This window comes from Neofelis nebulosa, chromosome 1 (assembly GCF_028018385.1).
Source record: "Neofelis nebulosa isolate mNeoNeb1 chromosome 1, mNeoNeb1.pri, whole genome shotgun sequence".
Lineage (NCBI taxonomy): Eukaryota > Metazoa > Chordata > Mammalia > Carnivora > Felidae > Neofelis > Neofelis nebulosa.
This window is the reverse complement of record NC_080782.1, coordinates 104367567-104392051: the sequence shown is the minus strand read 5'-3', so window position 1 is coordinate 104392051 and position 24485 is coordinate 104367567. Positions and strand designations below refer to the sequence as shown.

At 40.8% G+C, this 24485-nt stretch overlaps 1 protein-coding gene and 1 long non-coding RNA gene across 2 annotated transcripts in view; one reads left to right on the top strand and one right to left on the bottom strand.

The window, feature by feature from the left end:
• LOC131512228 (uncharacterized) overlaps positions 1-14609 on the bottom strand; it is a 195488-nt gene extending 180879 nt beyond the window's left edge. Inside the window, exons 1-4 of the long non-coding RNA XR_009262038.1 lie at positions 14392-14609; positions 11391-11494; positions 10540-10661; positions 10340-10452 (exon numbers count right to left, since the gene is read on the bottom strand). This is a non-coding gene — a long non-coding RNA (uncharacterized LOC131512228). The remainder of the gene's footprint in view (positions 1-10339; positions 10453-10539; positions 10662-11390; positions 11495-14391) is intronic.
• Positions 14610-14676: 67 nt separating this feature from the next.
• The window catches only part of SLC30A5 (solute carrier family 30 member 5), a 35462-nt gene continuing 25653 nt past the window's right edge, over positions 14677-24485 (top strand). Inside the window, exons 1-2 of the mRNA XM_058730614.1 lie at positions 14677-14985; positions 24284-24406. Of these exons, the coding sequence (XP_058586597.1) occupies positions 14903-14985; positions 24284-24406 (206 nt within the window). The 5' untranslated portion in view covers positions 14677-14902. The remainder of the gene's footprint in view (positions 14986-24283; positions 24407-24485) is intronic.

The window sequence follows — 24485 nt, the reverse complement described above, 5'->3', positions numbered from 1 at the left end:
AAGCTCCCTCTCTAAATTCTTTTAGGCAGATAAGGGAGAGGTAAAAAGCTTTCCCTGAGTCTGTTGGGTCTTGATCACCTTCAGCTCAAAATAATCCACATGCCAAAATGGCACATTTTGGAGTGGTATATTCTTCTCCCTTTCAATAACAACTTTGACTAGGCTTCTGTACGATTATAGCATATGAAGTGTAATTATATATAGTATTTTATTGTGACCTGCTTGGTCAATGTAAACAATTTGGAAAGCTTAACACTTTACAAATATAGTGTTCTGGGATGACTTCTTTAAAAAGAAAGGGGCACCTGGGTGGCTCAGTCGGTTGAGTGTCCAACTTCAGCTCAGGTCGTGATCTGAGGTTCGTGGGTTCGAGCCCCACTTTAAGCTCTGTGCTGACAGCTCAGAGCCTGAAGCCTGCTTTGGATTCTGAGTCTCTCTCTCTCTCTCTCTCTGTCCCTCCTCCTCTCATGCTCTCTGTCTCTCTCTCAAAATAAATAATTTTTAAGAAACATTAAGAAAAATAAATAAAAAGAAATCAAGCCCCAAAGCAAGGGTGACACCTCCCTTCACTACTTTTGTTTCCACGAGAAACTAAGATTCAGTTTGATGTACATCAATTTAAAGAAACTTTTCTGGGGGTCCCTGGGTGGCTCAGTCATTTGAGCTTCTGACTTTCGCTTTTGGCTCAGGTCATGATCTCACAGTCTGTGGGATCGAGCCCTGTGTTGGGCTTCTGCGCGGGCAGTGCAGAGCCTGCTTGGGATTCTGTCTCTCCCTCTCTCTGCTTCTCCCCTGTTTGTGCTTTCTCTTTCTGTCTCTTTCTCTCAAAATAAATAAATAAACTTTAGAAAAAAAATTTTAAATAATTAGTTATGAAGTGTTCATAAGTTTTAACTCTGAGTAAATCAAAGTATATTACGATGAAAACAAAGTAGGCTGTGAGCTCCCAAAATTCAGCTGCATGCAAAGGAATAAAGTAAGCACCTCTGAAAAGGAGGAGGTATTCAGCAGATCTGCTAGACGCAGGAAAAAGCCAAACACAAACTAGTTTTAGGAAACAGCATATATAACCAGCCTGTGAAATGGGTGCTAGGCAGAACAGTATGCACAATTTTTTTTTTTTAACATTCATTTATTTTTGAGACAGAAAGAGAAACAGAGCACAAATGGGGGAGGGGCAGAGAGAGGGAGACACAGAATCCGAAGCAGGCTCCAGGCTCTGAGCTGTCAATACAGAGCCCGACTCAGGGCTCGAACTCAACAAACTGTGAGATCATGACCTGAGCCAAGGTCAAAGGGTTAGCCGACTGAGCCATCCAGGCGCCCCAAGTATACACAATTTTTTATTGACAATAGATCGGGCTAGAAACCTGCTTCCTTCTCTAATCATTCCCCAGTCATTCCTGCTTCGCTCTTCTTGCCCCAGTCTGGCTTTTTGCAGCAAGTACTGTACAAGTTCACGGAGAATTCTGTTGTATTACACTGTCCTCTAGTGGTTTCAAACAGTTCTCGTCTTCCTTTTCTAAGGGCAGTTTTTATCACAGAGCCACAAAGAACATATGGTGTTTAAAAAAAATACCTGTTAAATGGACTGGAATGAATGGCAGAGACCCTATGATGACCATGACTAGATAACCTTGTTCAGCTTCCACGAGAGAATGGGTACCCAGGTAATTTAGGCTCAGGTTCCTTACACCATCTTTGACTTTCCTTGAAAGAGGATAATGCTGTGGTTTTTGCCTTTGCCTCTAGTTCAGGTTCAAGGACCTCCAGTGTAACCTTTTTGGGTAGTATAGCCTGGGAATGCAAAATTTCAAAAAATTATAACTTCACGTTCTCTATTGGTCAGAACAACGGTACACAGTTGACGTGTTAGAAGCTGGTCTCTGTTCCAGAACATTGTAACTGCAAGGCATTTCAAGTGAGCCTTCACATCTCAGTCATGTCTGAAATGTGAACAGCTCACTTACTAAATAAGGAAACTGTCTACACTAAAGACCCATTAATCTTTCTTTTGTCTGTTTGGTATATTGTGTGTTTGGGTTTGGACTTTTTGTTTTTACTTTATGTAGAATTCAACAACTGTTTATTGCTTCTGCTATGTGCAAGGCACCCTGATGATCATTCTGGGGGTGTGGTGGGGGGGGGGAGTGTAAGTGGGACATACCCTTGCCCTCAAAGTGCCTACAGTGTAGGGACAAACCAGAGTTCACACAGATTCTACATAACCAGTGTTTCAAAGTGCCCAAGAGAGGGGAGCCTGGCTAGCTCAGTTGATGGAGCAGATGACTCTTGATCTCAGAGTTATGACTTCAAGCCCCACATTGGGTATAGAGGTTACTTAAAAATAAATAAAATCTTGGGGTACCTGGGTTGCTCAGATGGTTAAGTGTTCACCTCTTTTTTATATTTTTTTAATAGTTATTTATTTATTTTTGAAAGCAAGAGAAAGAGAGAGAAACAGAGCATGCGGGTGCAAAGGAGGGCAGAGAGAGAGAGGGAGACACAGAATCCAAAGCAGGCTACCGGATCTGAGCTATCAGCACAAAGCACATGGGGCTCAAACTCAGGAACCGTGAGATCATGACCTGAGCCAAAGTCAGATATTCAACTATTTGAGCCACCCAGGCGCCCCAAGCCTCCAGCTCTTGATATCAGCTCAGATCATGATCTTCAGGTTCATGGCACTGAACCCTGCATCGGGCTCCGCACTGACAGTGTGGAGCCTGCTTGGGATTCTCTCCTCTTTCTGTCCCTCCCCAGCTCATGCTTGTGCTCTCTTTCTCAAAATAAATGAACATAAAATTTTTTAAAAAAATAAAAAATAAAATTAAATCTTTTTTAAAAGTGCCCCAAGAGAGTGATAGAAAGGTAGTTTTAAGGAGTTCCAAAAAGGAAGGGGTTCCCTCTGAAATAATCTTCTTTGAATGTATGGCACCTGTCACTCCTGACTGAAGACCATTCAATAGCAAACAAACCACAGCGAATTAACAATGACTGAGAGCTAATATCATCTCTCTGTAATGAAATGGTAACTAAGGACAAAATTTTCCACACCTGTTCTTCAGGAAACAAAAATACTACTGGATTTCAACTCAAAAAAAAAAAAAAATCACTCAATAAATACTGGCTTTAAGATACTTTACCAGGTACAAGAAAAGAAAAAAATAAGATATTGACCCTGACCCAAAAGTAGTACAGAAAAGTTGCTTAAAATTAGCAATCATGCAATGTATCAGAACTGAGATCTTGTGAACAACCCTCCCATCTAAGCTGAGCTTTTTTTTTGAAGTTTTATTTAAAGAATGTATAAATACCTGGGTATTAGTATTGGGTTTATGGGGTTTTTTTATATTTTATCTTTTTTTGCTGGAAGAAAATGTTACGAAACATTGGCTAACAAAGGAATGGTATTTGCATAATATAAAGAACTCCTACAATTCAGTTTAACAATACAAATCACCTGGGGCATCTGGGTGGCTCAGTCCGTTGAGCATCTGACTCTTGATTTTGGCTCAGGGTCGTGGGATCCAGCCTCCCCTGAGGTGTCCTGCTTGAGATCCTATCGTTCCTTCTGCCCCCTCTTCCCCATTTGTTCTTTCTCTCTAAATAATAATAATAATAATAATAATAATAATAATAATAATAAGGGACGCCTGAGTGGCTCAGTCATTTAAGCATCCCACTTGGGCTCAGGTCATGATCTTGTGGTTCCTGAGTTTGAGCCCCACATTGGGCTCTGTGTTGACAGCTCAGAGCCTGGGGCCTGCTTCAGATTCTGTGTCTCCTTCTCTCTCTGCCCTTCCCCTGTTTGCGCTCTATCTCTTTCTCTCTGTCTCTCAAAAATAAATAAACATTTTTAAAAATTTTTAATAAAATAAAACATCTTTTAAAAATACCAATGACACGGGGTGCCTGGTTGGCTCAGTCGGTTAAGCGTCCGACTTTGGCTCAGGTCATGATCTCGTGGTCTGTGAGTTCGAGCCCCACATCAGGCTCTGTGCTGACAGCTCAGAGCCTGAAGTCTGCTTCGGATTCTGTGTGCCCCTCTCACTCTGCCCCTCCCCTGCTCATGCTCTGTCTCTCTCTGTCTCAAAAATAAATAAAACATTTTATTTTTTTTTTTTTTTTTTTTTTTTTAAATTTTTTTTTCAACGTTTTTTTATTTATTTTTGGGACAGAGAGAGACAGAGCATGAACGGGGGAGGGGCAGAGAGAGAGGGAGACACAGAATCGGAAACAGGCTCCAGGCTCCGAGCCATCAGCCCAGAGCCTGACGCGGGGCTCGAACTCACAGACTGCGAGATCGTGACCTGGCTGAAGTCGGACGCTTAACCGACTGCGCCACCCAGGCGCCCCAAATAAAACATTTTAAAAAAATGTTTTTTAAATAACAATGACACACAAAAAGTTTTAACAATAAAATTGCCCCAAATCCTTGCCCTTTTATTTATTTATTTATTTATTTATTTATTTATTTATTTATTTATTTTTATTTTTAGGGTATCAAAAAATACATTCCAAACTTTTAAATAATACCTTTATTAAGATGTAATTCACAGGGCACCTGGGTGACTGTCAGTTAAGCATCCAACTTTGGCTCAGGTCATGATCTCACAGTCTCTGAGTTGAGCCCCATGTGGGGCTGTCAGTGCACAGCCCACTTGTCCCCTTCTCTCTCTGCCCCTCCCCGACTCATGCCCATTCGCACTCTCTCTCTCTCTCTCTCTCTAAAATAAATAAACATAAAAAAATTTTTATCAGGGGCGCTGGGGTAGCTCAGTTGGTTGAGCATCTGACTTCAGCTCAGGTCATGATCTCATGGTTCATGAGTTCGAGCCCTGCATTGGGGTCTGTGCTGACAGCTCAGAGCCTGCTTCAGATTCTGTGCCTCACTCTCTGTCTGACCCTCCCTGGCTCACACACTCTCTCTCTCTCAAAAATAAATAAACACTAAAAAAAATTTTTTTTAATTTTTTAAAGATGTAATTCATCTACCATCCAATTCTCCTATTTAAAGCATACAATTAAATGGTTTTCAGTATATTCACAGAGTTGTACAACTATCACCACAATCAATATTACAACCTTTTTATTGCCCCCAAAAGAAACACTACCCTTTAGCCATCACTCCCTAGTCTTAGGCAATCATTAACCTACATTATATATAGATTTGCTTATTGTGTACATTACATATAAACGGAATCATACAATATGTGCCCTTCTGTGATTGATTTCTTTCACTTACATGTTTTCAAGATTCATCCATGTTGTAGCCTCTACATAAGACTCTTACCAGACATATGGTTGCAAATATTTTCTCCTATTCTGTGAATTATCTTTTCACTTTGTTGATAGTGCCCTTTTGAAGCACAAAATTTTTTTTTTTTTTAATTTTTTTTTTTTCAACGTTTTTTATTTATTTTTGGGACAGAGAGAGACAAAGCATGAACGGGGGAGGGGCAGAGAGAGAGGGAGACACAGAATCGGAAACAGGCTCCAGGCTCCGAGCATCAGCCCAGAGCCTGACGCGGGGCTCGAACTCACGGACCGCGAGATCGTGACCTGGCTGAAGTCGGAGGCTTAACCGACTGCGCCACCCAGGCGCCCCTTGAAGCACAAAATTTTTAATTTTAATGAAGTCTCACTTAGTCTTCCTTTTGCATCTTTTTTTAAGTAGGCTCCACATGGGGCTTGAATTCATGACCCTGAGATTGAGTCAGATACGCTACCAACTGAGTCAGCCAGGCACCTCTATCTTTTTCTTTTTCTTTTTCTTTTTTAATCTTTTTATCTTTTTCTTTGGTTACTTGTACTTTTGTTATAGCCAAGAAACCATGACTTAATCCAAGGTCATAAAGATCTATATCTATATTTTATTCTAACAGATTTATAGTTTTAGCTCTCAAATATAGATTTTTAAATATTTGAAATTAATTTTTTTTTTAATTTTTTTTTCAACGTTTTTTATTTATTTTTGGGACAGAGAGAGACAGAGCATGAACGGGGAAGGGGCAGAGAGAGAGGGAGACACACAGAATTGGAAACAGGCTCCAGGCTCCGAGCCATCAGCCCAGAGCCTGACGTGGGGCTCGAACTCACGGACCACGAGATCGTGACCTGGCTGAAGTCGGACGCTTAACCGACTGCGCCACCCAGGCGCCCCTGAAATTAATTTTTGTCCAAGGTGTGAGGTAGGGATTCAGATTCATTTTTTTGCTTATGAATATCCAGTTGTCCCAACACCATTTGTTGGGAAGATCATTCAACCTCCAACGAGTTCTCTTGGCACCCTTGTTGAAATCAATTGAGTATTACGTGTGAGGGTTTCTTCTTAGACTCTCAATTCTACTTCTTTGATTTATATATCTATTCTTATGCCAGTGCCACACAATTTTGATTATTGTATTTGTGTAGTACGTTTTGAAATTGGAAAATGTGAGTCCTCCAACTTTGTTCTTTTTCTATATTATTTTGGCTATTTTAGGTTCCTTGAATTTCCATATAAATTTTAAGATTATCTTGTCAATTTCTTCAAAAATCCAGCTAGAATTTTTACAGGGAGTGTACTGAATCTGTAAATCAATTTGGGGAATATGCCCACTTCAATAATATTAAACATGAACATGGACACCTTTCCATTTATTTATGTTCTCTTTAAAAAATTTTGTAACATTTATTTTTGAGAAAGAGAGAACAGAGAGAGCACAAGTAGGGGAGGGGCAGAGAGAGGGAGACAGAGGATCCAAAGCAGGCTCTGCACTGTGAGCACAGACATCGATGTGGGGCTCAAACCCATGAACTGTGAGATCATGACCTAAGCTGAAATCAAGAGTTGGCTGCTGGGGCGCCTGCATGGCTCAGTGGGTTAAGCATCCGACTTCGGCTCAGGTCATGATCTCGCGGTCCCTGAGTTCAGGCCCCGCGTCGGGCTCTGTGCTGACAGCTCAGAGCCTGGAGCCTGCTTCAGATTCTGTGTCTCCCTCTCTCTCTCTGCCACTCCCCCACTCATGCTCTGCCTCTCTTTCTCTCTCTCAAAAATAAAAATAAACCTTGGGGCGCCTGGGTGGCGCAGTCGGTTAAGCGTCCGACTTCAGCCAGGTCACGATCTCGCGGTCCGTGAGTTCGAGCCCCGCGTCAGGCTCTGGGCTGATGGCTCGGAGCCTGGAGCCTGTTTCCGATTCTGTGTCTCCCTCTCTCTCTGCCCCTCCCCCGTTCATGCTCTGTCTCTCTCTGTCCCAAAAATAAATAAAAAAACGTTGAAAAAGAAAATTTTTAAAAAAAAAAAATAAAAAAAAAAAAAAAAAAATAAACCTTAAAAAAAAAAAAAAGAAAGAGTTGGCTACTTAACCCACTGAGCTACCCAGGCATCCCAACTTAGGTTTTCTTTAATTGTTTTCAACATGATTCACAGTTTTCAAAATATATATTTTATACCTCCTTTGGTTAAATTGATTCCTAAGTATTTTATTCTTTTGATGCTATTATAAACAGAATTGTTGAATTGTTTCCCTAATTTCATTTTTGGATTGTTCATTACAAACTTTTAGAAATGGGCACATGGGTGGCTCATTCAGTTAAGTGTCTAACTCTTGATTTCTTTTCTGGTCAGAATCTCACTGTTCTTGATATGGAGCACTGTGTTGGACTCTGCCCTGACAGTGTAGAGCCTGCTTGGGATTCTCTCTCTCCTTCTTTCTCAGCCCCTCCTCAACTCATTCTCATTCTCTCTCTCTCTCTCTCTCTCTCTCTCTCTCAAAATAAATAAATAAACCTAAAAAAATGTAGAGAAATGAAATTTATTTTTGTTTATTGATTTTGCATCCTGTAGCCTTGCTCAACTTGTTTATTTCTACCAATTTTTTCAGTGGGTTCCTCATATTTTCTGCATGTAAGATCATGTCATCTATAAATACCAACATCTTTACTTCTCTCTTTCCAGTCTGAATACCTCAAGACCCCTGAATACCCACACCCCTCATGATAGTGTACCATGAATTTTTCTAATTAAATGATACGTAAAATTTTGGTGGGGGGAAGATGTGGCAAGAACCATGAAGGGACTAAGATGTTACTGTGCTTGCAAACTCACAATTAGCCTGCCACAGTTTCCTGAAGCCAGCAGTCTGACCAAGACTCCTGGATCAGAGACAAAGGACTTTGTTAACCACACAGGTAACATGAACCTCACGTTTGCATCATTTTGTCTTGCCTCCCGCACCTTCAAATCCCATGAGGGTGATGCCTCACAGCCTAAGTAGTTGCTAAGCATGCAACTGAAAGTTTAGGAAATTCCAGTCCTTTTTAAAGAGTCTGCTAGCCAACCTCCCCAACCCTTGTCTTAGAGTGAGACTTTATCTTTTTTATCCTGATCAGCAATAAATCTTCCCTCTGCCCCAAAAGGAGTTATTACCTCTATCTTCCAAGGCTGTTTGCTATACAAACATCCTTGAAAACATAGTCTCTAAGAAAGGCTGTCAATGCCTTTGCTGAAAAGACACGCAGAAACACAAAAGGCCTATACAGAATTGTCTTTTGGCAAGATTCTTTTCAGTTTGTTTTCCCCCAAAGTGTGTTGCTATCAGCTGAGTTTCTCATCAGTTTGAGAAGAAAGATAATAATACTGTGTTTTCCTCCACTTTGGAATATAAGTGGTACTGGCACATAGTAGGCCTTCATTAAATATTTCCTTTTTGACAGCTGGGTGGATTAATGGATAAATGGAAGGATATATTCCTGAAACACATGGGGCATAATTAGTAAATGAATTCTTGAATGAAACTTCAAGATTCACAATAAAATTCTGATCTGCTAGTTGAAAATGTGCAAATATGAACTATATCTCTCCATCTCCTCATTTGCATCCTCCTCGTCACTCCTGTAGATAGTGTTTTTCATTTTTAACTGCCCACATTTAATGTCTGCTAAAAACATTACAGAGAGTCCCTAACTGCTAAGAACTCAAATCCTTAAAACAACACACTACTTCCCTGTATAGCTTTGCAATGGTAGTGTGGAGCCCGTTATCTCTGAGAATATCGATATCAGTATCTCTGAGAATTCCAACCCCAATCTGCTTCCTACCCTGGTCAGGACAGATATGGAATTACTGAACATTGTCTTACTTTCCTTTTCTGACATCAAATAGAGGATAAAAATATGTTTGGCATCAGATAAAGTCCTTGTGTGAGTTTGGGGAAGCTCTCTCCACTAAGGTGCAACATATTAGGAGTTGATTTTTAGAAGCATGGTACTGTTTCTCGGTCTAAAGTAAAAAGCACTTAACAAAATCTATGTGCAGCTTATTGTTAGTCAGGGTTTGGTACCATATCAGTCGTACCATTCAGTGTTCTTAATTGCAAACCACCACCTCCAGTCTGACTAGTTCATGCAGGAATGTATCAAGGGATATTAGGTAATTCACGGAACCTTTGTAGGACCAGAGAGCCAGGCTCTGCCACTGGGCAACCAGAAGCAAGGTCCAACCACACCAGGGGGGGTCACTCGGCCAACAACACCACGGTCACTGCCGCTTGGCACCAGTGACCCCTAGGAATGGACACCAGAAGTTCTGCCATTGATGCTTTCAAAGTACTAAATGCCTCCTCCAGAGAAGAAAAAAAGTGTCCCCACTTGCTGCTTTCTCAGCTGAAGTTAAGTCACACTTGAATATGTCTGACTGATGAGACTCAGGTCATATACCAGAACCCTCACTTCAAGGAAGTCTAGGCTATGAGTTTTCTGGTTTCAGCATTGGGACGGTAGAACACAGCACGTGGAAAATGACCAAAATATGTGTAATCTTATAGTGGATACTGTCAGTAAGGCCTTTGCCCATATGCCCTTGGATCCCTTTCCCATTATTACACATGCAAGGAGCACTCCTAACAACCAATACCATCCTCTCATTGTCAGAGAACTCCCAAAATATCCCAATTCCCTTGCATTATGGTCTGAATGTTTGTATTCCCCCAAGATTCATATGTTGAAATGTTACCCCCCAAGGTGATGATATTAAGAGTTGGGTCTTAGGGAGGTTATTAGGTTATTATGCTCTGCCCTCATGATTCAGATTAGTGCCTTTATTAAAAAAAAAAAAACACATAGATGGGACACCTGGGTGGCTGTCAGTTGAGCATCCGACTTTGGCTCAGGTCATATCTCATGGTTCATGGGTTCAAGCCCCACATTGGGCTCTCTGCTGTCAATATGGAGCCCATATCAGATCCTCTGTCCCCCCACCTCTCTGCACCTCCCCCATTCACGCTCTCTCTCAAAAATAAAAAAATAAACATTAAAACAAACAAATACATAAAAAACACACAGAGAGCTAGCTCACCTCTCCCACCATGTGAGGACACAGCGAAAAGGTGACACCAGGAAGTGGATCTTCACTAGGTACTAACACTGCCACTGCCAGCATCTTGATCTGGGATTTCTCAGCCTCCAAACCTAGGAGAAATAAATGTGTGTGGTTTATAAACCACCCAGTTTATGGTACTTTTGTTATAGCAGCCCAGACGCACTAAGACAGCTCACCCCCATCAGGACCCTCTGAGGTGTGATCTTCACGGTATCCAAGCTCCCCAGTGGGACTTTTCCTGATAACACATCCTTACTTGTCTTTCTTTCCTGTTCTCCTTCCCACTCTCCTGCTTTTCCTGGGGATATTTACTAGTAAGTCACTTTTATTCAAATTCTTACCTCAGAGCTTGCTTCTGGGAAATGCAACAAGTACCTGAAAGTGGACCTAGAATATGGTAAGCACTCAACAAAATTCATTGGAAGGAAGGAAGCTGGTGCTAAGTTGCCCCTTATGACAACGTCCACCATATTCTTTAATCAAGATTCCCACAAGTGGTTTATGAAACAGGCGCTCCCCATATGGTTCTCTTACTACATTGGAGTCAGTTGTCACTCATGCGATCAGGAAGAAAGGAGTAAAACAGCTGACACTGAAGGGCACTTTGCCATTCTAGGGGGTAGTCTTGCCTTACTAGTTATATAATAACTGACAATTTACTTAACCCTTTTTGAGTTTAACTCTGCAGCATAAAATAATGCCAACCTTGAAAGGATCTCAAAATTAAATGAGGGGCATCTGGGCAGCTCAGTCGGTTAAGCCTCTGATTCTTGTTTTCTGCTCAGGTCATGATCTCATAGTTTGTGAGTTTGAGCCCCACATTGGGGTCTGCACTGACAGTGTAGAGCCTGCTTGGGATTCTCTCTCTCTCTCTCTCTCTCTCTCTCTCTCTCTCTCTCTCTCTCTGCTCCTCCCCTGCCCATGCTGGCACTCTCTCTCTCGTTCTCTCTCTCTCTCTCTCCCTCTCTCAAAAATAAATAAATAAACTTTAAAAATATTAATAAATAAAAACTAAATAAGACATTACCTGGTTCTTAGAAGAGCCACTCCAAAAATTTAGTTCCCTTTCTTGCTCCTTCCAGATGATGGAAAGTGAAAGTGAAAGAAAATGTTTCAGCTCCATATTTGTCACTGTGTGCAAATGAGTCAAATGTAGATTAAAAAATAAAAGCTGGGAAGGAGAAGTCTCAGCCCTCCCAGGCTAGCATGAGTTGGCTGTGCCAAAAAGGAGATGACCTACATGATCATGAGATGGGTTACACACAAGAAGACTGAGAAAACAAGGCAATATATTGAGGATAATGGGAGCCATGTTTCTCATTCTCAGGGAAGAGAGGTAGAAATACAAGGGGAAAGTCTAGAATGAAACATCTACAGTTGGATTGTAATTGGAGGTATCAGTGTGAATTCCTGACTGATTCAAGTTTGTAATGGAGGCCCTTAAGAGTAATGGAAAGAGCGCCTGGGTGGCTCAGTTGGTTAAGCGTCTGACTGCAGCTCAGATCATGATCTCACAGTTCATGAATTCAAGCCCTGCATCAGGCTCTCTGCTGTCTGCACATAGCCTGCTTTGGACCCTCTGTCCCCTCTCTCTCTGCCCCTCCTGTGCTCTCTCTCTCTCCTCTCTCAAAAACAAACAGACATTAAAAAAATTTTTTTTAAGAGTAACAGAAAGCCACTGAAAGACTGCAGGGTGAAATGCAGTGGGGTAGGCAGTTCATTATAAGATTTGCATTAGGAAAATATTACCATACTATGACAAAATGTGGAAAACAGATTGGATAACGTAAAAGACTGAACTTGCAAAATGAGTAAGGGGTTACTGTGGTGTCTGGGTGGCTCAGTTGGTTAAGCTTTGGCCTTCAGCTCAGGTGAGCTTGAGTCCCACGTCGTCAGGCTCTGCACTGACAGTTCAGAGCCTGGAGCCTGCCTTGGATTCGGATTTCTGTGTCTCCCTCTCTCTCTGCCCCTCTCTTGCTCGCTCTGTCTCTCAAAAATAAATATTTTTTTTACTTAAAAAAAATTGGAATGGGTTACTAATGTAGCTGAAACAAAAGTTAATGGTAGCCTAGACTTGATGGTGGTAATAGAAATGGAAAAATTTAGATTGATTCAAGAAATATTGAGAAGGTAAAAAAATGACATGAATTGGTGATGGATTCAATATAGATCACAAGGAAGGGGAGGTGTTCAAGATGATAGCTAGTTGTTGGTTTGCTAAGCTAAATAAATGATGCCATTCAATGAGGTAGAAAACATTAGAAGAGAATCAGATTTATGGGAAAGATCACGTACTGGCTTTGAAACATAAAGAACTTGAGCTTCCTTTGAGACAACCATTGTGGAGTTCACAAAATCAACAAAAAGGAATGTTTCAAGAAAAGAGTTCATCTATGTCGACAGCTTTAGAGGGGTGAGGTAATATATGGCTCAAAAATATCCATGAGAGAGCTATTTCAGGGTACTGATGGATGGAGAAGCCAGGTTGAAATGGATTGAGAAGTGACCAAAGGGAAATAGCATAGAGGCACTTGTCCTTCCACTACAACTTCCACAGTTGTAGGAAATGTCCTTAAATCGGCCTAAAAGAAAAGTGCCATAATTCTAACCAAATCAGAAATATCAAGTGAATTCAAGCTCACACGTGTCATGTTACCTCGTTTTCTGGGCTCCAAAAGAATGGAACTTGCTCTAGAAAAACAATAGTTACTTGTTAACACTACCACTCTAATTGGAAAATAAAAATTCTACAAAAATTGCTACAGAAAAGTCACTTGGAGTCACTTTAGCTTTTTTTTTAATGAATTTCTTTTTTTTTGTTTTTAGTGTTTATTAGTTATTTTTGAGAGAGAGAGAGAGAGAGAGAGAGAGCGAGAGAGCACCTATCTGCAGGAGGGGCAGAGAAAGAGGGAGACAAAGGATCTGATTTGGGCTCTATGCTGACAGCAGAAGCCCAATGCAGGGCTCAACTCAAGAACCATGAGATCATGACCTAAACCAAAGTCAGATGCTTAACCAACTGGACCACCCAGGCACCCCTGGAGTCACTTTAGCTTTTAAAGTCATGCATTCCACGGAGCGGCTAAGTGGTTCAGTAGGTTAACTGTCCAACCTCAGCTCAGGTGATGATCTTGCGGTTCTTGAGTTCAAGGCCCACATGGGGCTCTGTGCTGACAGCTCCAATCCTGGAGCCTGCTTCAGATTCTATATCTCCCTCTCTCTGTCCCTCTCCCGCTGGCACTGTGTGTGCAATCTCTCTCAAAAACAAACATTGAAAAAAAATGTTTTTAAGTCATCCATTCTTGTGTGTTCTATACATGGGATGAGTCATCCCACAGTGCTTTCCTCCCACATCTAAAATCTTATCCAAGTTTCAGGTCAAGTTCTGTCTATCAGTGAGTCTTTTCTAGGTATAATCATATCACACCTTATTTGGGAAACCTTAGCATTTGTGCCTTTAACCTTTACTGTGGTGAACCAGGCCTTGCTCGCAAACTGCTAAATATTTCCACAATAGATTATGAAGCCAGAGCAGGCATAGACAGTGATTTCTCAATCTTTCATAGGTTATTAAGACTTTTTATGTATATTCAAATTAAGTACAGTATTGTAAACAGCTCCAAACCCCATTCCATCTCCCAACCCAGTCCACAAATTTCCCTATGAGTAATAATAACAGTTAACATTCACTGATTACTGTGTACCTTTCAAAATGTTCTAGACATTTTCACATAACATATAATCTTCCCAACAACCCTATGACATACATATTTCTATCCCTATTTTACAAATAAGAAAATTGAGGTACAGAAAGGCCAAGTGACCAATTATTAAGTGGCAGAGTTACAATTGAAACTGGCAGACCTCACGTTCCTAAATTTTTAGCAACAGAAAAAAAAAACAAAACAAAACAAAAACCCTAATAAGTCCTGGTCCTCCCTACCCAAGATTTACTGATGTACCAGGATTAAGTCTAGCATAGTCTAGCAGCCAAATTTTAAAAGATACTGTATTGTATTTGATCACACATTGTCCATTTTCTATGCCTTCTTCCGCGGTGCTACAAGAATCGGCTGTATTCCTGACGGCACAGAGGTGGCGCTGCAGGGACAGGTAAGCGCGACGGCAGCGTCAATACGAAGAGCTGATCCCGAGAAACGATCCGATCCCGTCACCCGTGTAGGCGGTGCCTAAGGAAGGGCGAGAGAAAGCGAGTGTTCTGTTATGCGCAGGCGCAGGGCTGGGCACTCCCCCGGGAGTGAGGGCTGCTGGGCCCGATGACGTGGCCTGGCAACGTCCGCTCCGGTGCGCCTCGGGGGAGCCCGGCGCCGCCGGAACTGCCCGCGGCCTAGTCCCAACGCGCGTGTGCTGGTGAGCAGGAGCCGGGGACGGCGGTGGCGGTGGCGGCCTGGCCTGTGGGGACCCGAGGGGGCCGCTATCATGGGGGAGTGACGCGCCTGCGCCCGCTGTTCCGCGGCAGCGGCGAGACATGAGGAAACCCCGCGGCGGGGGCAGCGGCGGCGGCTCCTGAGCCCCGGGATGGAGGAGAAATACGGCGGGGACGTGCTAGCCAGCCCCAGCGGCGGCGGTGGCCTCGGGCCGGTGGACGTGCCCAGCGCTCGGTAGGTGTGACCCACCCGGCTCGCGCCTCCGGAGCGGCTCTCCCACTCGCGGACCCGGACGGCAGCTGCCCCCCGGGCGCGCGGGCACCGGCGTCCCTCCTGTCCCATTGACAGCCCGGTGCGCCCTCAGCTCAGCTCGCGCGCGCCGGGAGCCGTCCGTCCTCTCCCTCTGCCTCGGGTGCCTGTGACTTTCTTTGGCTCCCCTGTTGCCCGCTGCAGAATGAACGCTCTAAAACCCAGGGCCGTTCTGCTGGAGTTTCTGGTCTGTTCAAGGCAGACCGTTAACCTTCGCTCTGCCCGCCGGCCCACGGGAGACGTTTCTCTGGTCCGTGACAAACATTTCTTTTGGCTCTTTCTCCCTGCAACAGTAGTTTAGTGACTACTTAACCTTTCTGGCGTCTCCCTGCGTAAGTTAGGGGAAGGTGTCACCATCTTCAGGCGAAGAAACCAAAGTACAAACGGATGAACTTCGATATTCAGGTTAACCCCGTACATCAAAAATGCAGCCCGGCATCTAGTTTTCTTTATCTTTCTGATTTTATTTTTTTTATTATTAAATGAGAAATGTGTGCTCATGGTAAATACAAAAAAAAAAAAAAAAACCCACCTCAAACACTACAAAAATTTCTAGAATGAAAAGCGGAAATACCACTTTACCAGCCCCCCACCCCATGTTCCCACTAACCTCCACAGGTAAGTACAGTAACCACTTGCGAGTGTCTCCTTCTTGATTTGTCTTAAGTTCTGAAGTAGTGTCAAAGATGCATAGAATTCACCGCAACGGTTTTGTTGGAATTGGTATTTAGTGTCTTCATTTTTAATGAAGTTCTGTTTTTTCCTTACTCCTTTTGAGATTTAAAGATTGTTTTGATAAATCCTTTGAAACTGTAGAAATAGCGTTGCTAACACACCTTTTTTTACTGAAAAGAAAAGAACACATAAAATGCTGGAACAGAACTTTAATCAATTGCATTTTTGTAGTATAAGTTTAATTGTCTAATCTCTTGTAAATAACAGCATCGCATATTATTGACCGAACCATGACAGGGAAATGCAATAGGCGATTCTGGTCTGGATTTTCGTAGTAGAGGGAAAAAATTGCTGTAAAGAACAGTAATAGGTCTGTTGACAAAATTAGACCATGGGTGATGAAGTAGCATAAAAATGTTCAATTTTCTGAAGTTGAAAACTTTCCTGATTTTATAAGAAAATGTCCATGTTCTTAGGAAATCCAAATTTAGGGGTAAAAAATGTGTTGTAAGTAACTTATTCTTAAGTGGTTGAGGAAAAAAACGCCTGTATTTAAAGAGAGAGAGAGAGAATGCAAATGGGACAATTAACAATGAGGGAATCCAGGTAAAGGGTATATGATTCTTGCCACTTTTCTGTAAACTAGAAATTATTTTTATTAAATAGTTTCAAGGTATTATTTATTCAGGAGATTACTATCTTAAGTAGATGTAGTAAACAGTCTTTTGCTTAGCAGAACTGCTCTTGTAGTTCATTAGAAAAATTCAACTCAGGAGTGATTGCATTTTTAATAGATTCCCAGTTGCAAGAATTTTCCTTTGTCTAGACTGATAATCCAATACTAGTTATAATCTGCAGCAGAAACTAGTTCACAAATCCTTTACTTGTGGGTATTTTTATGCCCAAATTCACAATTTAAAACAATTGTTTAAAATCTTTCTTTTCGGCTTCTGTAAGTACTCTTTGCAGGAAACAGGGTGATGGTCAACATTGTTGGACACCTGTGTCTGATGTGCTTTGAGTATAGCATCTAATTTAATCCTTAATACAGTGCTACAGACTACATAATAGTATCCTTGTTTCACAGATCAAGAAACTGATATAATAGAAAAAAGTTTATTGTCAGAAGTTAACAGAAAGAATAACTGAACTAGGAATCAGTTATCTTAAACCCCATGCCTTACATGTACTGATTTTGGTTTTTGTTTACTGGAGAACCATGAGCTGCTGCGCTGGGCAAAGCCCAAGAAGCACATTTAGACCCAAACCCAAATTTCAGTAATTCCAGGTTTAGAGAACCAGAGATTTTTGTAATCCTATATATAAAAGACCAGTGATATGTTTGATGGAACTAGTTAATGGCCAATCATGATTTATAACTTGAGTAGGTCAAGTATGTCTCCCAGAGTTGCCCAGAAAGTAGCTCAAAGACCACTGCCCCTGTTGAAGAGCCTCCCTCTCCTCACCCCACATCTTTCCTTAGTAAATAAAGCTGTTTCAGTGTTTCCCTGCACAATATGAACTACAGTACCTACTTATTAGTATAAGGTTATTTTGCCTTAGCTGGTGTTTCATCTGTAGGCCTACAGGAAAACTTCGTTGAGACTTTAAAAATCAGAGTCCAGGGCAGCTGGGTGGCTTAGTCGGTTGAGCATCCAAGTCTTGATTTCTGTTCAGGTCACGATCTTACAGTTCATGGGTTCAAGCCCCACATCGCACTCTGTGCTGACAGTGCAGAGCCTGCTCTCTCTCCTCTCTCTGCTCCTCCCCCGTGCTTGCACATGTGTTCTCTCTTTCTCTATCTCAAAGAAATGCTCTCAAAATAAAATCAGAGAGTCCAACTTTTAACTAAATGTTAAAATAATTTTCCTAGTTTAATAATAGTACCAAAAATCTTCAACATGTTACACAGAAGGTCACATAGCAATATCAAAATATGTGTACAATTGTAAATATGTCAATATATAATATATGCATGTGTCTATGTAGAAGTGCAAAGGAAATGGCTTGGAAGGATGACCAGTTGGTCACCTATGAGGAGGAAGTTAGGAACCATTTTACCTAAAATTTTAATAACAAGCAGCTTCTCAGGAATTACTTTATAGTCTCTGTAGTTTAAAAATTAAAAAGGGAATAAAGAAAATTAGTGTCATCATAATAGAGGGGCACCTGGGTAGCTCAGTTGGTTAAGCATCTGACTCTTGATTTTGTCTCAGGTCTTTATCTGTCTCTCTGCCCTGTGCTTGAACCTGCTTAAGGTTCTCTCCTTCCCGCCCCCCCCCCCCTTCTGCCTCTCCCCCCCTCAAAAAAATTAATTTTTTTAAAAAAGATTATAATATGGGGCACCTGGGTGACTCAGTCGGTTACGAGTACAACTTAGGCTCAGGTCATGATCTAGCAGTCTGTGAGTTCTGCCCCTCTTCTGGTAGCACTCTCTCTCTCTCTCAAAAATACATAAACATTAAAAAATATTAAAAAAGTAAAAAATCATAATAGTAGTAAGTTATCGAGAACTATTTTACTTAAATTAATGTTCCTTCTGACTAAATCTTGTGTTTGAAGTACCAAACTTATTTATTTTAAAGTTTTATTAATACTTTAAACAAAAGTAACTTAGAGGCTTCTGGGTGGCTCAGTCGGTTGAGCTTTGGCTCACGTCATGATTTCATGGTTTATGAGTTTATGAGTTTGAACCTACCCAGGTGCCCCTCTATTATGATACTAATTTTCTTTATTCCTTTTTTAATTTTTAAACTACAGAGATTATAAAAGTAATTCCTACATTAGGGTCCTCTTTCCTCCTCTGTCTCTGCCCTTCCCCCACTCACACTTTCTCTCTCTCTCTCTCTCTAAAAAATAAAAACATTTAGAAAAATAATAAAAATAACTTAGAGGGGCACCTGGGTGGCTCAGTCGGTTGGGCAGCCGACTTCGGCTCAGGTCGTGATCTCGCGGTCCGTGAGTTTGAGCCCCGCGTTGGGCTCTGTGCTGACAGCTCAGAGCCTGGAGCCTGTTTCAGATTCTGTGTCTCCCTCTCTCTGACCCTCCCCTGTTCATGCTCTGTCTCTCTCTGTCTCAAAAATAAATAAACGTTAAAAAAAAAAAAAAATTAAAAAAAAAACTTAGAAATAATTTCTCCTATTGCCCCATCTTGGCAGAATAATTTTATTAAAGATAACTTGCCTTTTCCTTAATAACTTCTGGTCATTATGATTTAGTTAATTGAGCTTAAATACATTTATTCGAAGGTTTAATCCTAGTATTAGTATTTTCCAAATGCTGCTGTCTGCTTTGAAATACCCTTTCCCTTTTCTTCCATTATAATTCCTACTTAGTCTTTAATACACAGTTACACATCTCAAACTCTGAAGACAGACCTTTGCTTCCAAAGTTAGGGTTAGTTGCTTCTACATCTATTTTAAAAGTCCCATTACTTATTTGGGTCACATAAATACTTGTTTGCTTGCCTCACTTTCTTAGGCCTCAGACTCCTTGAGAGCATTGTCTCTATTAAGAGTCACAGATAGCACCTAGAAATATATTTAGTTGTAAGTAACCAAACTAAGAGCTTTAAACAAAGAGGGATATATTCTTCTCACATAAAAGAAACCAGAGATTGCAGGTATTTGTTCAGAACCTCAGTGATACCATCTAGGACCCAGATTCTTTGCCTCTGCTTTCTGCCATCCTAAGTGTATCAGCTTTCATATTCAGGCTTGTTAGAAGATGGATAACACTTTTTAGATAATGTTAACATTCTGATAACATTTTTTAGATAAAGCTCCTCCCTTGAAGGCAGAAAGAAGACAGAAGCATTTCCAGCTGGATCTTGCCCTTTTATCAGGAAGAGGGAAGGCTATACTTGAAGCCACCCTGTCAGTCTTCCCTTAGATCTCATTGGCCACATATGGCATCTGACATATAGTACGTGTGCAAACAAAATTTGAAGAAAGGCTAACTAGCCCCATGGAGAATGTACAGGTCTCTTTGCTGACATTGAGAATTCCCACACTGGTGATTTTTAATGTATGTCTGTCTGGTTTTCCTGGTCTTTGTTTTTCCTCTCCCTATCTTGACATTGTTGTTCTTTGTGTCCTTGCTTCTATCCTACTGCCTTATTATTACACCTAATTAAGAGTTTAAGGAGTAAAGCCCTTGAGGTTTCTAGTGTCCCTCTCTCCTTGATTTCATTCTTTTCTTTCATTCTGAGTCCATGCCTGGGTTGCTGATAGTTCAGATTGCCACAAGCTTGGACTACCTCTTAAGGTACTCTATTTTTGCACTCTATATGTTACTGTATGAGATGGTACTGTAACGCATAAGTGTAGTTGTAGAGTTCACATTCTTTCATTTGGTGAACATTTGCTGACCACCTATAATGACGGTCCCTGTGTTATGAACTAATAAACAGTGGATTTCTAGCCCAACTTTTATTTTCATTGGTTAATTTTGAATTGCTACCCTAACCAGAATATTTACTTAGCATTCATATAGTTAATATGTTCACTGTACTAAAGTCTATATGACTGTTTTTCTCCAGGTTAAATGGGCCAAAATATAAATTAATCCTAGGTTTTAATGTGCATTTTGTCTTTCATATTTAAAGATGATTTGGGGGCTCCTGGGTGGCTCAGTTGGTTAAGCGTCTGACTTGGGTTCAGGTCATGATCTTGCAGTCCGTGAGGGGTCCAAGCCCCACATCACCCTCTTCACTAACTTTGCAAAAGCTGCTTGGGATTTTTGGTCTTCCTCTCTCTCTCTCTCTGCCCCTTCCCTGCTCGAATGCTCACTCTCTCTCAAAATAAATAAATAAGGGGCCCCTGGGTGGCTCAGTCGGTTAAGCGTCCAATTTCGGCTCAGGTCATGATCTCACAGTTTGTGAGTTCAAGCCCCATGTCACGCTCTGTGCTGACAGCTCAGAGCCTGGCGCCTGCTTGGATTCTGTCTCCCTCTCTGTCTGCCCCTCCCCCACTCAAACTCTGTCTTTCTCTCTCTAAAAAATAATTTTAAAAAAATTTTTTAATAAAGGTGACTTTACTATTCGTGTAGGCCACTACAAATGTATAATTTAAAGATGATTTTACTGTTTGTGTGAGCCATTATAAATGTGTAATAATTACAATGTGTAATAAATTATTATGAATGTGTAATGTGTAATTGAGATGGGAACCCTCAAAGCCTTTGGATGAACTTTGATTTTGTGTGTGACTTATTAAAAAGAGCATACTTGGGCACCTGGCCGGCTCAGTCAGTAGAGCATGTGACTGTTGATCTCCGGATTGTGAGTTCAAGCCTCACGTTGGGCATGGAGCCTACTTAAAAAAAAGGGGTACCTGGGTGGCTCAGTCAGTTAAGTAACAGACTGTTGATTTCGGCTCAGGTCATGATTTCATGGTTCATGGGATTGAGCCCCCTGTCGGTCTCTCAGCTGATATCATGAAGCCTGCTGGGAATTCTCTTTTCTCCCTCTCTCTCTGCCCCTCCCTCACTTGTGCGCTCTCTCATTCAAAATAAATTTTTAAAAAATTAAATAAATAAAGCGAGCATACTTAAGGGACAGGGGCTTGACCCTAGCTAACTTTGTGGGCTTTAATTTCCCAATCTGTGACAGGAGAGGAATTGAACTAGAGAATTTCTAAGGTATTAGTGTTCAGTTTTTCTAGCACATGTACATTTACTTTCATACTTGTACAATTGCTAGACATTTGGTAGATTTCTTTTGTTTTACTGTGTGTTTTTAGCCAGTCTACAGACAGTCCAAAAACAAAATACACTTGGGGTGCCTGGGTGTCTCAGTCATTTGAGCTTCCGACTCTTGATTTCGGCTCAGGTCATGATCCCAAGGTCGTGGGGTCGAGCCCCACCTGGGGCTCCACACTCCGAGTGGAGCCTGAGTAAGATTTTCCCTCCCTTCCTGCCTCTCTCTCTCTCTCTCTTTCTTTCTCTCTTTCTCCTGTCCCTCTCCCCTGCTTGTGTGCATGTGCTCTCTCATGCTCTCGCTCTTTCTCTCTCTCTCTCTCTCTCTCTCTCTCTCTCATAAATAAATAAATAAATAAATAAATAAATAACTTTATTTTAAAGGTGTAAGTTTGCATTTTTCACAAATGTGTAAACCTATGTAACTTCCAGCATGATCAAGCTATAGGACATTTTTTATTATCCCAGAAAATCTGATTTATCTTTTTTTTTTAATGTTTATTTTTGAGAGACAGAAACACAGCATGAGTGGGGGTGGATCAGAGAGAGGGGACACAGAATCTGAAGCAGGCTGCAGGCTGTGAGCTGTCAGCACAGAGTCTTATGTGGGGCTCAAACTCACAAACTGTGAGATCATGACCTGAGCAGAAGTCAGATGCTGAACCAACTAAGCTACCCATTGCCCCCTGATTGATCTTTTAAACAGAAATTTTAAGAAAGTTTATACTGATCAACAAATGGGTTAAATGGGAACTTCTTTAGAATGCTTTAGGATGTGATTTACATGATTCGACAGTAACATTTTTATTAGCTTTTGGGAGATTAATTTTCACATAGTTAAAATCCCCAGTTTGCACTATAAAAGGCCCCCCAGATTATGTTCATGATAAGAAAAACCACTTTGCTTCAAATCTTTTTTTCTTTTTTTAAATTTAGTATGATACTATCTGGACTAAAACAGAAAAGGAGCCATCTTGGCTGGTGAAGATGCTGAGATTCATTCTTTCAAGGACTAAAATTTTTTTTAATAATTGCATCAAAATCTTACTAAAGTCTATATTTTCATGCCTTCTTAATCAGATTACTGTTTGTTTAGTGTAGTTTAGCTCTTTCATGTTAATTCACTGCCATGGCACTTGATTATTCACATTCATCAAGTTTTATACTGTCCTATATACATTGATATCCCCATTGATGTCAGATTATTTTAACTCTGAGTGACTTAGGTTTCTTTTAAAATTCTGTTTACTTTTTGAATTTTTTCTCCCATTGGTAGAGACTTCTCATCTCTGCCAGTGTGCTGGCCTTGGACATCCCTTGTACCTACTTTTTAATGTACTAACACCTGTTTGATGTAAACTTAAAAAGTGGTCTCCTGAGTATTACTTACACAAGATCTCCTATTAGGGTGAAGGAAAAAATATTAAATTTCTCAACTTTTTATTTCTTTTTTATTTCTAATTTGTGTATGTTTTATAATGTTCATTATTACAGTATTCACGGTTCAGTATTACACGGTTACAATGGACACACAGATAATGGGTTTCATGCAAAGAATAATGGTTTTATTCTAAGAAAACTACTAGGCCAGAAAACTGAAGTAATTTCTTCCCTAATTTTAGTTTCTTTTTCAAGAGCTCCTTTTTTCTTCCTTTTTATGGCAGCCTAATTTTTTCATGCGTGCAATATTCTTTCTTATATCTCAGAGAATATTATTTATTATTCTTTGTTGTTTTCTGCTATTACCTGTAATATCTTTATCTGTTAAATTTGTTGTTTCTGTTTGTTTGGCCTTTCATAAGCTTATCTTAAAGGATTGATTATCTATGTTTGCTATTCATATTTGAGTGAGGGCTAAAAAGCTAATTAGAATGAATACCTGTGTGAGGCGTAACCCTAGTGGATCCCTAGAAGGGTTCTGCTGGGAGATTGCAGCCCAGCCGTTAGGATATTGGAGGTAGAAGAGGAAAGGGAGGTGGGGTGGTGTTAAGAAACTTCCTTTAATTTCCATGGTTTTATTCTAGCACTTCATGCCTCCTCTCTTTGCCTTTTGTCTAGACATCTCCAGAAGCTAAGCCTCATCTGTCCTGTCATGATTGAGGAGAGGTAGTTGCCTGGCTCTGCTGGGTGAGAATGTGGGGATCTAACTACTTGGAAGACTTCTTGATGCTTCTCTTTTTAACTCCCCAGGCCTTTCTCAGGTGCTTCAGATTCCTGAGCCTTTACAAGACTCTGTAGGGCAGGTTGTTTGACTTTTCAACCATGACTTTCACTGCAGCCACATAGCAAAGCAGAGGAGGGGTAAATCTAAAGCATTTACCATTCCTCTGTTTCTTCCTACAGCGTGCTCTTCTAGTTTCATTGCAGGTAGACTTTGGAGTCTGTTGAAGAACAGACTATACACACACATACACACATATACATAGACACATGGTCTATACATTGAAAAGAATCTGGGGGCACCTGAGCAGCTCAGTTCGTTAAGAGACCATCTCTTGATTTCTGCACAGGTCAGGATCTCACGGTTCATGGGGTCGATCCCTGAGTCAGGCTCCACACTGAGAGCCCAGAGCCCGCTTGGAATTCTCTCCCTCTTTCTCTGCCCCACCCTCCTCCCTCTATCAAAATAAATAAATAAACATTAAAAAGAACACAATCTGCAAGTATATATACCAAAATGTTAATAGTAGTTATGTAGATGGTGAGTTGTTTGGGCTTTTGTTTGATGTTTTTAATGAATATCTGAGGTTTTTCTAATGATCCCAATACTTGTATAATAAGAAAAGAACAGATGACAGAGTTCCTTGTGATTTTAATGATACTGAAACTTGTTTCTGCTTTTATTTTTCAGATTAACAAAATATATTGTGTTACTATGTTTGACTAAATTTTTGAAGGCTGTGGGACTTTTTGAATCATACGATCTCCTAAAAGCAGTTCACATTGTTCAGTTCATTTTTATATTAAAACTTGGGTGAGTGTGTGTGATTCCTTTTTCCTTATGTTTTATTTATTTGAAACTCCTGTTTTAACTGAGTATCTTTAAGAAATTT